Genomic DNA, 16,532 nt, shown 5'->3' on the forward strand with positions numbered 1-16,532 from the left:
TTCCATCCTGGGATGCGGAGCAAGACGGATCCGTCATGACCTACAATGCAAGTCAATGGGGACGAATCCGTTTTCTCTGACACAATAGAAAATGGATTTGACTTTCAATGGAGTTCATGAAGGATCTGTCTTGGCAACGTTAAAGATAATACAACCAGATCCATTCATAACGGATGCAGATGGTTGTATTATGAGTAACGGAAGCATTTTTTGCTGAACCCTGCCGGATCCAGCAAAAACGCCAGTGTGAAAGTAGCCTAATAAGCGATAAATATGGTACATGTTCTTTTTGGGTTTCACTTAGAATGTGCTCACCTGTACACTGAAAATTGAAATATAAAAAAATAACTGACTAATATAAACATAATTCATAAGAATGGTTAATGAACAAAAGCTTTAATGAAGCATCTGTGCCGATTTCGCAGGTTATTCCCCTATGAGTCTCATTAGCGCGTTGTGTAAACAAACGGGGTGTAGTTCATTTCAGATTCCCACACAGGCTGCAAATGTCGCCAGGAGAGCTGAGAATAGAGCCTATCAAAATGAGGTTTGTTTTCTGTCTGTCTGGGTGGGTGATAAATGGCATTCGGAGATGCTGACAGCAAGGGCCATGTAATCGCCAACCAAATTTTTTTTCCCCCCGAGCTTGCATTGTTTATTCAACATAGCAGATGGGAATTTTAACCATCTGCAGTCCAGAGGCCTCGAGTTATATTGTCATGACTTGAACTCTTTTGCAGTGTTCAAGATACTACATTTTTATGATTTTTGTTCAGTGCCAACTTTTTTTTTAAATGTTTTATAAGCCCATATATAAGATCATCTTAGAGAAATTTTGCAAAGCACCATGTCAAGCAGGACATGCATTCATGGATGTGGTTGTTGTCAAAGTATTTTTATGTTATGTAAGTGGTGGATATATTGCTGACTACGAAAAGTGATTTGCAGCTTTAGAATTTATTATGTACCACTAATATAATTTAGAGGCTACTCTATGTGGTCATGGACAGTGTTTAAGAAAAAGTTGCTCAAGCTATGTTGATAATACCTACAGTCAGTGATATCAAGTCAAGATAGCAATAAGGTGTTTCAGTCCATAAATGACCACGCAATCCAATATAGTTGTGATACTAGTTCAATAGCCCTTTCATCAGCCTTTCTACACATGATACAGTATCTGCTGGTACCATAATTGACATAATTATGCCCACCATGTGGTTATCACCTTCCACATTGTTCAATATTTCAAATGCTTCTATCAACATGTATGGAGAGAGTATAATTGAATGATGCAGTTATGATTAGAACTTTAATGTACTGAAGGTTGGAAAAGCAGGAATTTACTATAGCTGTGAAAAAATGTAGGACGCCTTCAGGTCCCCTTTGGGACATGAAGCTATAATTATTCTGTGCCTTCTTCCATCGACTGTGACAGCTATCCTCTTTAGCATGAACAGACTAGGAGGTTGCCAGAGCCCTGCCCCTTTCCTTATCATCACTGATAAAATGCAAACAATAACTTGAACCCAGAACCCTATTGAGGGCTCATCATGAAGAAAAGGAAGTAATATGTTTTTTATATTTAACATTTTCACAAACATTTTTAGTTTTTGGTGAAATTAATTTTAAAGTAAAAGTTGACATCTCTGTATCAGATTAGTTTAAAAAAAAAATCAGGCCAAATTTTTCACATTTTATTCAATAATTATTTTTGTTAAGAATTTTTCAACCATATTAGACTTGTATATGTTATGTTTAATAGAAGTCAACCTAAAATTAACTAACAAGAAAGATTTGAAAATTAAAATTCACAAACTTTTGACATCCCATGTAAGTCACCAGCACAACATACTGAAAAATAACTGTTTCTCAACTGGGCCATAAATCCACAGACCTACAGTCTTATCTAAAATGGCTCTGAAATTTCACAATATGCATGTTCTTGTGTTTCTTTATGTTTGCCTCATTAATCATCAGTTTATGGAGTTTGTGTCTTGGGGAAGAGGGTGTGAAAGCATTAGGTTGCATACTTAAGAAATAAACTTGTTGTGGCATTTCCTGAAGGGAACTGGAGATCGTTCAGCCTTTTCCTGCTGTGGGATAAAGATAGACAAAAGGAATACATTTCAGACTGGCATAATGATTCCTTAGAGAGAATCAGATGTGGGCATTTATCATAAAGAATAACCAAGCAAAACAGGCTAAGAAAAACATACCATTCATGTGTTTAGATTAGGTGACAAGAGCCAGGGCCCTAAAGAGACTTTTCAAGAAAACAGGATGGTCAAAAAAAAAAAAAGGATTGAAGGGTTTTTCACACTCGTAGGGGATGCCAAAAGGCAAAGACATATATTGTAGCCATACACTATAAGGCCTCTTGAACGTTTTTTTGCGTTCCATATACGGACCGTATACGGAACCATTCATTTCAATGGATCCGCAAAAAAAAGAAAGGTACTCTGTATGCCTTTCGTTTCTGTATTTCCGCTTTTCCGTTCAGTTCAAAGATAGAACATGGGATAGTACTGTTCTATCAGAGGCCAGCTGTTCCATTCCTCAAAAAATGTAATGCGCACGGACGTCATCCATATTTTTTGCGGATCAGTTTTTTGTGGACCGCAAAATACTGAAAAAGCCATACGGTCGTGTTCAAGAGGCCTAAGGCTACATGCACACGACCGTATGTGTTTTGCGGTCCGCAAATTGCGGTTCTGCAAAAAAAAACGGTTGACATCCATATGCCATCCATTGTTTTTTTTGCGGATCCATTGTAACAGTGCCTAAAACAGACGAGAATAGGAGATGTTCTATTTTTTTTGCGGGGCTACGGAACGGACATATTGATGTGGACTGCACACAGTGCTGTTACAATGGATCCGCCAAAAGGATGACATCCGTATGCGATCTTTTTTTTTTTGCGGATCCATTGTAACAATGACAAAAATGGACAAGAATAGGACATTTGCAGGACTACGGAACGGACATACTGATGCGGACAGCACACGGTGAGCTGTCCACATTTTTTGTGGAACCATTGAAATGAATAGGTCCGCATCCTATCCGCAAAAAAAAAAAAAAGGAACGGAAACAAAATACGTTTGTGTGTATGAGGCCTAATTCTTAAGAAATAGTTACTTTAAAACTCAGATCAGGCAAAAAATGTTTGATACTGTTCATTATTGATGTAACTCACCCTTGATTTTACATTGAATTACAGCAATTAGTTTACTGGTTTAAACATTTTCTCATATCTTTTTTTTCTCTTAATTCTGGTGTTTCAGAACAGAAATTCAGGATATTGATAGCAGTTCAAGAGGATGTAGCCTTGTCAACCAGAAACCAGAAGATGTAGATGAAGATGAAGACGACGATCTAGAAGAAGATTATGAAGATGGAAGTTTGACGGGAAAATCGCAAGATGAGACTGTTTCTCCTACAATGGAGACCCAGGAAGTATATGAAGAGGATGAGGAAGATGAAGAACCCACATCCCTCTCTATGAGCTTTGATCACACCAGAAGGTTTGTTATACTTATGTAGCTTCGGATGCCATGTTAAACATCCATGATCCATTTCCATTTTTCACTGTCATTACTATACACTGATACAAATAGAAGGCTAAAAGGCTAAAGACTAAAATAAGGCGCCAATTATTTGCTCTAGATTAATACCTTTAAATAAAAGCTGCTAGGCTCATAGTTCTCATAGCCAGGTTGGATAATTAGGTAAATATCTATATATGGAGTTGGTTTAATACATTTAATTAATATGAAAGAAGTTAAATTCATATGACAAAAAATACTTTTTAGACAAAAATGTATCTTCACGGTCAAAATTGACTGGCTGGGCTGGCTAATTTGAATCAAAAGATTCAAAAATACTTGAAATTGAGCATTTTGACTTCTTGTCCAAACCCATGGAAACCTTTTTTCCTCTGTGTGGTAAAGTTCACCAAAGTAGGTAATGTACCAAATATATATATAAAGCCAAAAATATCTTCTTTTCTACTATGATTGTAAATCCAGTCCTCCGATATACCATCTTATATTAAGTTATTTGTCCTAACTGTTGACGCAACAAATTACTGCTCTTTGATCTTAGAACCATGGAAGTCAGTCTTTAGGCATGGTCAACAGATTATGGAACCATTAAAACATTTTGTAGACCCACTCTAATGAACAAGAAGATTATTATTTTGCCTTTTCTTTCTGAGCATGACCTATTCATAAATTATAACAAGCTAAACTTAAATCTGTCAACATGTATGGAAGGGCCTCCATCATTGTGTGTAAACATCTGTGTGGTGTGTGTCTACATTTAGAAGCTTTCTGTACTCAACTATTTGTACCTGTCCTCCATGCATGTGGCTTGTGTCTATGAGCACCATTACATGTGCATGCATAACACCAAATTAAAGCAAACGTGCAACATTGGCTAGCCTGAGTAAAGGCCAGACAAGCTAATGAAGGGTCATCCCCTACCCCTCCCCTGGTCATTGGTACAGGTGTATTGAGGAGGAAGATGCCCGTTTGTTAGATGTGGAGCAGATTCCGAATTTTGGGAAGGGGCTGGACCTTCGCAAAACAGCAGAGGAAGCATTTGAAGTAAAAGATGTGTTTAATTCCACCTTAGACTCTGAGGCATTTAAAGAATCTCTGTACAGGCAGGCTAAAAACCAGGTAGGTACAGAATAACTGCACTTATACCGTAGCTTTCTACCCACAATGCACTGAAAACACTTTTTAAGATATTGTAATGTAAATTTCTATTGCTTTGAAATCCTTACGAAGTGCTACGATATACATCATATGTACACATAACGTGTACACTTTTTCAACATTATTCAAATATAACAATTTTTTTTAATATCTGAAATATAACATCTTGGGAGTCAGTGGATATATTTACATAACAGAACATTGCAAATTCATCTTAATATATATATATATTATTTTGTAATATGTTATTAGAAATAGAAAAACCAAAAGATCCAAATAATCCAATAAAGAAAAATTAAGGGGCATCAACTAAAGTTTCCTGTTTAAGTTATAAAATGTAATGTTTTTGACTGCAGTTTTAACTTACATTTAAATAAAAAAAACTGTAATACAGACAAACTTTTTGAATTCATACAGTTTTCCACAAGTTTTGTTATGGTTGGCATAAAGAAAAATCTGTTACTTTGTGTCGTCTTCTGTTTCAAAGCAAGCCATTTGCATGTCTCTGTTACATGTCTGCTAATTTTGCTCAATGTACTAACTATCAATATTTAATGATGTAATAAAATGAGCTACCTAAAACACATGGTGTAACTTCAGATCTATTTATGTTATGATATATACTGTATATATAGTGGTACCCGATCCATGGTAGTTTCTCAACCTTACCCTAATCTATATTTCTCTCTGCTGCAGAATTTTTCAAATTTCTTATTATTGCCCATCTGATTGAATGCATAGTCAAGTGACCTTTTCAGGTCAGAAGAAGACAGTGGCGATAAAAAAATAAAATAATCTGAATGAATAATAGTATAGGCAGCTCTGTCATCATACTACTGTTTAAGGGCAGAAAAACAGTGGAAGCACTATTATTCAAAATGGCATAAAAATATTGTACTATTTGGCAAACAAAAATACCAAGAAATTATAGTTGTGAGTCCACTGCAGTCCTGACAGGAGTGCTACCCCCCTCTACTTGCCCCTTTCAACAGTGACTGACAGGCTAATGAGTATCTGCCTGTATATATGGGGACCATCAATCAGGGCTGATATACAGGTGAAACCCGAAAAATTTGAATAGCATGCAAAGTTCATTTATTTCAGTAATGCAACTTAAAAGGTGAACCTAATATATGAGATAGACTCATTACATGCAAAGCAAGATATTTCAAGCCTTTATTTGTTATAATTTGATGATTATGGCTTACAGCTTATGAAACCCCAAAGTCTTAATTTTGAGGTACCCTTTGCTCAGGGGGTATGGATTAATTAGCTGACTAGAGTGTGACACTTTGAGCCAAGAATATTGAACCCTTTCACAAAATTCTAATTTTAAACTGCATTAATGCAATTCCTTTTAATTTGCATTACTGAAATGAATGGACTTTTGCACAATATTCTAATTTTTCGAGTTTCACCTATATGTGGGAAGAGGTAGGGGGAATGCTCACCTCATGAACAGAGGACTCATAATGGCACACTATTACCTTATCCCTGTCCCTACCCATACTTATGCTGCTTGTAATATAGCAAAAGTTCCCCTTTAAAGTTTTTTCTTAGGTAGGAATCTAGGTGCACTCACAGGTGACTCTATATCAGCTAATGCAGATTTTATTTATGATTTTGCCTAATAATTTGTAATCTTCCTAAGATTTGTTCCTATTTTTGTTCTCCCCCAGGCTTATGCAATGATGTTGTCTCTTTCTGAAAATACTTCTCTTCATACTTCCCACAACTCCCTGGATGCCTGGTTGAACATGGCTGGAGCAGCATCAGAATCAGGAGCTTTTAATCCTATGAACCATTTGTAAAAGAAGAAAAATATACCACAATGCATAAACACAAATCTAAATGTTACAATGTCACACTTTCAGCAATGTGGAAGACTGCTAATAGGCATCAATGAGTCACTAGGAACCAATTATTTGGATGTTCCCTGCAATTTCCAACTATCCATTCAACCCCTGTTGATTTTTTTATGGGTCCTCTCTAAGGCCCTCCTCTAAGCGCTACATAAAATTTCCGTATTCACTCCACCATGTTTATCATCATAAAATAAATAGCAGTAGAAAGTAGACTTTCAAACCACTAGAAACAACTTATCAGCAGAAATAGATCATTTCCCATTCTTATAAATGGTGGGATCAGTTATGGTGCTGTAGAAAACTACTGGTTCAAGCTGTAATTTAAGCCTCTCATATATGTTGAGATCCAAATAATTTGCCATTAGGCTCACCAGTGTGCCAGATACAGAAATGTTTTTATATAATTTAGGTTTATCTCATGTTCTGAATTAAAACAAAAAATATTCAAACATTAACATACAGTTTAGTACGGTGACCGACTCCTAGAGAAAATTATATACAAGTGATAGTGATATAACAATAATAACATACAATATAAAATTGTGAGCCTTGTAATAATTATTAAAAAGGTCCATTGATTCTTTAGATTTTTAGTGGAACCTGAACCATATATCAGTTGGACAAGATAAAGACAAACAGAATATAGGATAAATTACACATTTTTACAAAGTAAAAAAAAGAAATTTTTTTCACCATAAGATATGAATATGAAAACTTTATGTCTAATAATTTTTATAAAACTGGTAAATTGCATAAACATATCCATAGAAACCCCTAAGGTTCCGGGTTTTATACTGGTACAAAAATGTAGCGGACTCGAGATATAACTAAGTTTATTAAATTGGATCCAATGTGAAGAGGCCACTATTGTCTTTGTAGAGTATCCACACAAGACAACCGTACCCAGCGAAGGGTGGAATCATTCCAGAATTGGCAGAACATATATTTCAGAAATTTTTTAAACTATTTGTATCTCTTTCTGATGTAGCTTGAAGGTTTTTGAAGCTGCTGCCACCATGACGATCTTGTTCTATCCTGATGATATTCCAATCTCAACATTTATAAGACATTCCTTTCTTGGCGTCATAAATGATTAGGGGAAGCTTAATGTAATGTCCATGTTGTTATATTTTAAATTATTATTCCTTGGGGCCAATAAAAACAAAACAATAGTAAATTGAAATTTACAACTGAAAATCTTAATCTGTATATATTTGTTGAAATTTGCCCCTTTCAGATTTGTCTCTTATTTACCTCTATAACAGTATTTTTTTTCATAAAATTCATTATTGTGAAAAAATGTTAATATAAGCAAATAGTGAAGGACCAAAACAGAGTAACAAGGTTTTGCGGTGTTGAAAAAATTCATGTGCCAAATAAGGTGGTTGTTAGCATTTTTGGGTAGTCATTTGCGGATTATAACATTTATAGTATTTAGACTCTTTATTTCAGTAGATAGATGCTTAAAGTTGTGATCAATTTTCATTTTTAATGACTACCACAACTGATCTTGCTGCGATACTCCAAGACAATCATATGTTTGTAAAAAAAAAAATTGTTCCTAATTATTATTATTATTTTGTTTTGTTTTGCCTAAGTATTGTATTTATTTGTTATTTGCTTCCGGCGGGTGTAAAAAGACCATTTAAGTCTTAAAAAATATGATTTTTTCTAAAGGTTCACATAGGCAAATGGTAACATTGTGATTTAGGTAACTTGTTTCACAATTACAAGATGGTGGGTGCCATATTTCTTTAATATGTCACTGTCAAGAAGCTCAAAGATGCTTAAAAGCACTCTGTAATGTACTGTATTAAAAGCACTAGACACCTGGTTGAAAAGCAAATGTAAATATGTAGGAGTGTGGAAAATGTGGTGAAATAAATGTATACATATCCCTTCATCGAAGGCTTCAAAAGTCCTATCATTTTCACAGGGATTTAAGTGAAGAGCAGCAATGACCAACCTCATCATTTCACATAATGTTCTCATAATGGCATTTCATTGTATACACTGGAGTGGAAACATAAGCACCCCAATCTCTATTAATTAAATGGTATGGATTTTGAAGGCATTCTGGATTTTGTTGTGTTTTTTTTATATATATTTAAACCTTAATAGGTAAACTGAAAATTTGGAAATCTGTAGTACACAATGCTTTGTCTTCAACATTTTGCAAACCCAATGGCTGACTTTTAAGGGCACATGTTTTGACAGCTTGCATCTGCTAATTTTTGAAAACTGCATTAGATATTGTAAGTTTCCAAATGCCAGATTGATATTTATGATAGCATAAATTGTAGCAAAACAAGGGGAAATAAAGCTTAAAAAAACAAACATAAAAAGTCTTGTGGTTTTCAATAGAAACTCATTAAAAACTGAAACGATTTTAATGATTTTCTTTCTAACTACTGTAAAATTAATCTTTAATATACTCAAAATAAATCGCAACTCTTAGATCACTTACAGTAAAATAAAAAAAATCTGATATTCTTACTTCCAAATCGGGCATATTATAAAATTTCATTGAATAGTCAGCATAAAATCATAAAAACAATAGAGGTTAATAAAAATAATATTAATCAAATGTTTTTTAAAAATCCGATTTAGAATCTTGATTTATTTTTTTTTTTTTACTGTTTGACCTTTTTCCAAGTGCTGTAAAAGAATAAAAAAAATCAGCTCATTAAACTGTACGATTTGCTTAAAAAACAGGTTACAATGATTGAAAATTAATTCAATAGTTTGTGAATGTAATACAATAAACACACTGGGCAGATTTACTTTTGAAAAATGTGTCAGGTGGGCATGCTTTGCATCACGTTTACTAAATGTTTATTAGTTTTTTATGCTGATAAGGGGGCTAGCTTTGCGGGAAGCAGTGTGGCTTTCCTGGAAAGGTAGCATGGCCTTAATGCATCTCTATGTGCCAAAAATGCGCATTTTTGGAGTAAAACTACTCCAATTTATAGGTGGTGTAAAGTTAACTACTCAATTTTTGGGGGCTCATGGACAAAATTCTGGCATAAATCTGGCACAGGATTTGCGATACTCCAAATTTCCTTGCACCAGATTAATAAATTTGCCTAATATATTAACACTGTGATCTGTATTCTTAGACACTATTAGTAAATATGCCCCAGTGTTCTGTAACCAATATAATATAATCAGGACATTTTAATTAAGAAAAAGTAAAATTTAATTTGGTCATAGATAGAATATTTCATTGATTGCAGTTAAGGCTAAAAGCTTTTGGCTGTGCAACTTGGAAGTAGACCAAGAACAGTGAACTGTCGAATAAAAAAATGGACACAATTTTTTTATTAATAATCAAATTGTATACATTTGTTTGCAAAAATATACATTCACCCATATATAAACACAGTGGTATCTCATATGAGAGGATATTGATATGAAGCATTTTTGAATGCATGGCTCAAGTATTGCAGTTTGTTTCTTTATTATTTGGTTAAGGGTATTTTCACACTTGTGGCAGAGGTTCCGGCAGGCAGTTCCATCGCCGGACACAAACAGATGCGGATCGGTCTCACAAATGCATTGCAAAACCCGATCTGTCTTCCCGGTTTTCATCCGGGAAAAAAAGAAACCGATATATATTTTTTTCTCATTTTTAAAGGTCTGCGCATGCGCAGACCGCAAAACCGGATCCGCTTTGCTTGAACACTTGGGGCCGGATCCGGCATTAATGCATTTCAATGGATCTGGCATTCTGGCTAGTGTTCAGGATTTTTGGCCGGAGAGAAAACTGCAGCATGCTGCGGTATTTTCTCCGGGCAAAAGAGGGACTGAAGAGGGATGTAAGAGGGATTGAACTGATGCATCCTGATGCATACTGAACGGATTGCTCTCCATTCAGAATGCATTAGGATAAAACTGATCAGTTTTTTTCCGGTATTGAGCTCCTGTGATGGAACTCAATACCGGAAAACAAAAACGCTAGTGTGAAAGTACCCTAACTGAAGAAAACTACTGTCAGTAGAAGTCAAACTTTATATGTGTAACTGCAATTAGACCATATGTCCGAGATATCTACCTGTGACACACTGAGGTCTCTTTAAAACTGTTCCTCATAACTGGCCTGATCCCTGGCCAAATATTCATATGAATGCTCATTCCTGATAACTGGCCTGTGTAAAAATCTGTGTATGTCAGCATAACATTGCCCTGCCATAATATGCAAACTGAATGGGGGATGAACAAACATAGTAATGATCATTTGCCACCCATTAATTTTTTTCCGAGCCATGTGACCCTTTAAACAAGAGCCAGTCAAATCATATATATCATCGATTGCCAATTGTTATTGGCCCAGCTTCATCTCATGCAACAGGACCCAAAAATATGTGGTCAACTGGACTCCCGACTTGTCAGTCTCTTGAGTTGTTGTTGCTGGGTAGATGTGACTTCTAAATACATATTTTAGTACCCAATAAAACAAATGACAGGATTTAAAACCACAATTCAAAATTTGGATAGTTTTTCCTCAGCTTGACCAATGCCCTTACAACCATTGATATAAACATTTTAACTAAATGTCTGCATCTTTGCCTTTCTCCATCAAAATTCTTACTTTCATATCTGTACTTTATAAACTGGACGAGGAGGGGTGTTCTTTCACTGCCGATGCTAACAGAAGATCACTATTCAAAGTTGTTCTCTGAAACAGCAGTGAATTCTCAAAAGTTGGGTGTTAAACACAAGTAAAAAAAATATTATCTTGTTTCCCTTGTTAAAAAAAAAAGTTATTGTACATTGTGGGAAAAACACAGTTGTAAATGTCTGGATTTCATTTTGGTGTTTTGAAGAAAATGTTTTTGGAACAATTCAATTTTTTGTTCCATTTCCCTCTGGATTGTATATTGCTTCTGTTATGTTCATAGGCAAATCTGTGCATGACTGGTGGGCTAGCCGTCAATGTGTCTGTTTGTGAATTTTTTTAAAAGAGGAAAATCGAAAAAGTAAAAAAATGAAAAAAAATTATAATAATGATAAAAAAAAAAAATCTGTAGATGCACTTACTGTATATGTGATTAGGTTCTTTGTCCGGGACTTGATGCTTCAGCTGCCAATGATATAGAAAAGACAGCTGTTAATATGAAAAATTTTAAATCGCTTATGTGGAAAAATATAAAGGAAGAAAATATGAAGTGTAGAGAAAAATTACAAAAAGCGATTTTTTTTTGTGGGGAGGGAAAAATTCTTTTTGATGCTTGTGATAAAAAAACAAAATGTACTTGAGTAGAGAAATTCCTTAAGATAATGAATAAGAAAGCTGATTTTGAGTTTAATGCTGTAGAATAGGAATGTATACCAAATGTAATCTTTCCAATGCTACAATGAATTTATACATGAGATTGATATGCAATAAACCTGTGTGCTTTTTTAAAAGCTGTTCTGCTTTGTGATTTTTGTGGCCTATTTGTACAAAAAATGCAAAACATGATTCTTCTGCAAAATTATACCAACAGTAATGTACCATTGATTCCTCTTACAAATCTATTTGATTTGCACTTCAATTTATAAAAAAGAGTTGTTAATCTAGATTTTATAAAATGAACACTCTATGCTGTTAATCAAAGGAGTTTTACCGTTTTTTATAAAGCGATTGCATACCTTTTAAAATATGCCATTGTTCTATAATAATGGAGGGGCTAACGTCTTAGGCCCCAACGATTCTGAGAATGAGGATGGTGCAGCAACCCCTCCAGTTTTCTCTTTACATTGGCATACCTAGTCACCTAGCTGTACTGAGAACTGCACCTGGCTGGCATAGGTTGGACCCCTATTGATTGTAACGTGGTGATATACCATAGTGAAAAGCTATAACTTTATAAAATGGGAAACGCTATGTAATTTCACTCACCAGCCAACTGGAGACTCAATTAATTGCAAAGTGATACAGAGAAAAATATTATACTTGAATTACTGTAGTCATTTACTTCCTCCTTGCTGATTTACATTGCATCAGCTGATAAAGAGCAAGTCCAAACCAGAAATAAGTAAAATAGCTTGAATATCTTATCAGTGAATTATAAGCTGTTTATAAGTAGAAGGAACTTAGTCATGTCATTGCAGCAGCCCCTACACACTTGCAAGTAGACAGGCTGTTTTGTGAGAGGGGTGAGAGCTCAGTAGTGTAATCCGAATAATAAGGTTGTAACTGCGACTGTATCTGTCACATGCCAGATAATGAAATGAACGTTCTGCGGATTAGGAGCAAGAAGAGGACTGCAGCACAAATGATTGAGCTTTTCATGGAAAGACTTTACAAAGGTTCTGCATATGACTATCCATGGGCACTGTGAAGTTTTTTTTTTTTTTTTCACTGGAGCTATACTTTAAGCAGCTGAACAACAAACGGGTTTATAAGGGTCAAACTGTGCTCTGGGACAGCCAGTGATTTGGAGGTGCCATTTCCTCTCTTGGCAATATGAACTAGCAGATTTAAGCAATGTACTATTGATCCTCAAGGTCTGAGACAGTCAGCAGAGTGGCCCTGTGCAAAGAATGTACCTGGGCCCACACCCAAACCACACATACACATGTATATTTTATTTTTCATACTAAGCCATGCCTCTAACTCCGCCCAAAGCATAACTATACACACACAGTCCCCTTAATGTCCCCACATAGTAATTATCCCCCCTTTGTGCCAACACACTGTAGTAATGCCCACACTGTGCCCCCTTCACAGTAGCTATGTCCAGAGATGTCCCCTTCACAGCAGTTATGCCCAGATCTGTGCCCCTTCACAGTCAGATATATGCCCTCTTCACAATAGCTATGCCCAGATTTGTGCCCTCTTCACAATAGCTATGCCCAGATTTGTGCCCTCTTCACAGTAGCTATGCCTAGATATGTGCCACTTTCACAGTAGCTATGCTCAGATATGTGCCTCTTCACAATAGCCATGCCCAGATTTGCGTCCTCTTCACAGTAGCTATGCCTAGATATGTGCCACTTTAACAGTAGCTATGCTCAGATATGTGCCCCTTCACAATAGCTATGCCCAGATTTGCGTCCTCTTCACAGTAGCTATGCCAAGATATGTGCCCCTTCACAGTAGCTATAGCTAGATATGTGCACCCTTCACAGTAGCTATAGCTAGATATGCGCCCCTTCACAGTAGTTATGCTGCCAATATACGTGCTCCCTTCACAGTAGCTATGCCTAGATATGTGCCATTTTCACAGTAGCTATGCTCAGATATGTGCCTCTTCACAATAGCCATGCCCAGATTTGCGTCCTCTTCACAGTAGCTATGCCAAGATATGTGCCCCTTCACAGTAACTATAGCTAGATATGTGCACCCTTCACAGTAGCTATGCCCAGATATGCACCCCCATCACAGTAGTTATGCTGCCCTTATATGTGCCCCCTTCACAAGACATAAAAAAAATAAAAAATACTCGCCTAGTTCCTCATGTTCACAGCTCAGCAGCTGGTGCTCCACAGCAGTAGCAGGATGTAGTGTCACACATTGCTCTGCTGGTCTGTGTAGGAGGAGGAGCACAGCAGATTCCCATCCTCAGTGATCCTAAGGCCTTATGCACCCGACCATTATGTGTGTTTGCGGTCCGGACAAGAATAGGACAGGTTGTACCACAGAACAGAAAAACAGCATTGAAGTGAATGGGCCCGCATCCAAGCCGCAAAAACTGCGGCTCGGATGCGGACCAAAACAATGTTCGTGTGCATGAGGCCTAATTGTGCTGCTGCAGGGCCATATTTAGATGTTATGCTGCCCTAGGCACTTTAGGTTTGGCTTTCTCCCCTTACTGAAGTCCATACTTGTTAAGGGACCAAAAGTAATGGAACAGAATAATAATCATAAATAAAACTTTCACTTTTTAATACTTGGTTGCAAATCCTTTGCAGTCAATTACAGCCTGAAGTCTCGAACGCATAGACATCACCAGATTCTGGGTTTCATCCCTGGTGATGCTCTGCCAGGCCTCTACTGCAACTGTCTTCAGTTCCTGCTTGTTCTTGGGGCATTTTCCCTTCAGTTTTGTCTTCAGAAAGTGAAATGCATGCTCAATCGTATGCAGGTCAGGTGATTGACTTGGCCATTGCATAACATTCCACTTCTTTCCCTTAAAAATCTCTTTGGTTGCTTTTGCAGTATGCTTTGGGTCATTGTCCATCTGCACTGTGAAGCGCCGTCTAATGAGTTCTGAAGCATTTGGCTGAATATGAGCCGATAATATTGCCCAAAACACTTCAGAATTCATCCTGCTGCTTTTGTCAGCAGTCACATCATCAATAAATACAAGAGAACCAGTTCCATTGGCAGCCATACATGCCCACGCAATGACACTACCACCACCATGCTTCACTGATGAGGTGGTATGCTTAGGATCATGAGCAGTTCCTTTCCTTCTCCATACTTTTCTCTTCCCATCGCTCTGGTGCAAGTTGATCTTTGTCTCATCTGTCCATAGGATGTTGTTCCAGAACTGTGAAGGCTTTTTAGATGTCGTTTGGCAAACTCCAATCTGGCCAGTGGCGTAACTACCGGGGAAGCAGCTGCTTCGGGGCCCGGCAGCGTGTGTGACAGTTTTTTTTCAAGTTAGTTAAATATCGTGTTAAGGGCCCCTTCACAGCAGCCGCCACTAGTGTGATCTAATCTTACTGTCTGCTAAAGTCTCCTGGTGTGTCTGGGATTCAAACCCACAACCTTCAATGTATCAGAGGCAAAGCATTTACCCTCACAGCCATAAAGGCTGCATTACAACTGATTGAAAAAATAGCTATAACAGCTATAACATTATAAGGAGAATTAGTAATAATTCTCCTTATAATGTGACAGTGCAAAAATACCCCCTTGTAATGCCCCCAGTTGAGCTAATGTCCCCATAGTGCCCCAATAATGTGCCAGTCTAAAATACCCCTATATAGTGCCCCCAGTAAATTCCCCCATAGTGCTCCTCTCCCCCCTTCCTGCTAGTGCCCCCCATAATGTACCAGTATAAAATGCCCCATATATAGTGCCCCAGTAGATGCCCCTCTGATAGGCTGCCGGCCTAGTGTCCCCCATAATGCCCCCCAATAATGTGCCAGTAAGTGTCCCCATAGATGCCCCCCATCATGTGCCAGTATCAAGTGCTTCCCCCCCCACATGTCCCAGTATCATAGTGCCATTTCCCCCCATGTGCCAGTATCAAGTGCCTCTCTCCTTCCCACCCCCCATGTGCCAGTATCATAGTGCCAACCCCCCCATGTGCCAGTATCAAGTGCCTCTCTCTTCCCCCCATGTCCCATTATCATAGTGCCATCTCCCCCCCAAAAAGTGCCAGTATTAAGTGCCTCTCCCCCCCATGTGCCAGTATCATAGTGCCAACCACCCCCCCCACATGCCAGTATCAAGTGCCTCTCTCCCCCCCCCATGTCCCAGTATCATAGTGCCACCCCCCCACACAAAAAAGTGCCAGTATCAAGTGCCTCTCTCCCTCCCCCCTCCCCATGTGCCAGTATCAGATGCCTCTCCCCCCCCATGTGCCAGTATCAGGTGCCAACCCCCCCTCCCGCCTCCAGGTGCCAGTATCAGGTGCCTCTCCCCCCCATGTCCCAGTATCATAGTGCCATCTCCCCCCCCCACAAAAAAAGTGTCAGTATCAAGTGTTTCTCTCCCTCCCCCTCCCCATGTGCCAGTATCAGGTGCCTCTATCCCCCCCCATGTGCCAGTATCAGGTGCCAACCCCCCCCCCTCCCCCCTCCAGGTGCCAGTATCAGGTGCCTCTCCCCCCACATGTCCCAGTATCATAGTGCCATCTCCCCCCCCCCACTAAAAAAGTGCCAGTATCAAGTGCCTCTCTCCCTCCCCCCCCCATGTGCCAGTATCAGGTGCCAACCCCTCCCCCCCCAGGTGCCAGTATCAGGTGCCTCCCGCTCCCCCATGGCAGTAACAGTCGGGTATTAAAAAAAT

General features: G+C 38.0%; 1 protein-coding gene across 10 annotated transcripts in view; it reads left to right on the top strand.

Annotated features, from left to right (window-relative positions):
• The window catches only part of PRDM16 (PR/SET domain 16), a 533,907-nt gene extending 521,915 nt beyond the window's left edge, over positions 1–11,992 (top strand). For 9 of the 10 annotated variants that reach the window (XM_044282118.1, XM_044282119.1, XM_044282121.1 and 6 more), the window contains 3 exons: positions 3,282–3,521; positions 4,505–4,679; positions 6,398–11,992. In XM_044282118.1, the coding sequence (XP_044138053.1) occupies positions 3,282–3,521; positions 4,505–4,679; positions 6,398–6,529 (547 nt within the window). In that variant the 3' untranslated portion in view covers positions 6,530–11,992. The remainder of the gene's footprint in view (positions 1–3,281; positions 3,522–4,504; positions 4,680–6,397) is intronic. The other variant, XM_044282126.1, reaches the window with a different exon arrangement.
• Positions 11,993–16,532: the final 4,540 nt, after the last annotated feature.

This window comes from Bufo gargarizans, chromosome 2 (genome assembly GCF_014858855.1).
Source record: "Bufo gargarizans isolate SCDJY-AF-19 chromosome 2, ASM1485885v1, whole genome shotgun sequence".
Lineage (NCBI taxonomy): Eukaryota > Metazoa > Chordata > Amphibia > Anura > Bufonidae > Bufo > Bufo gargarizans.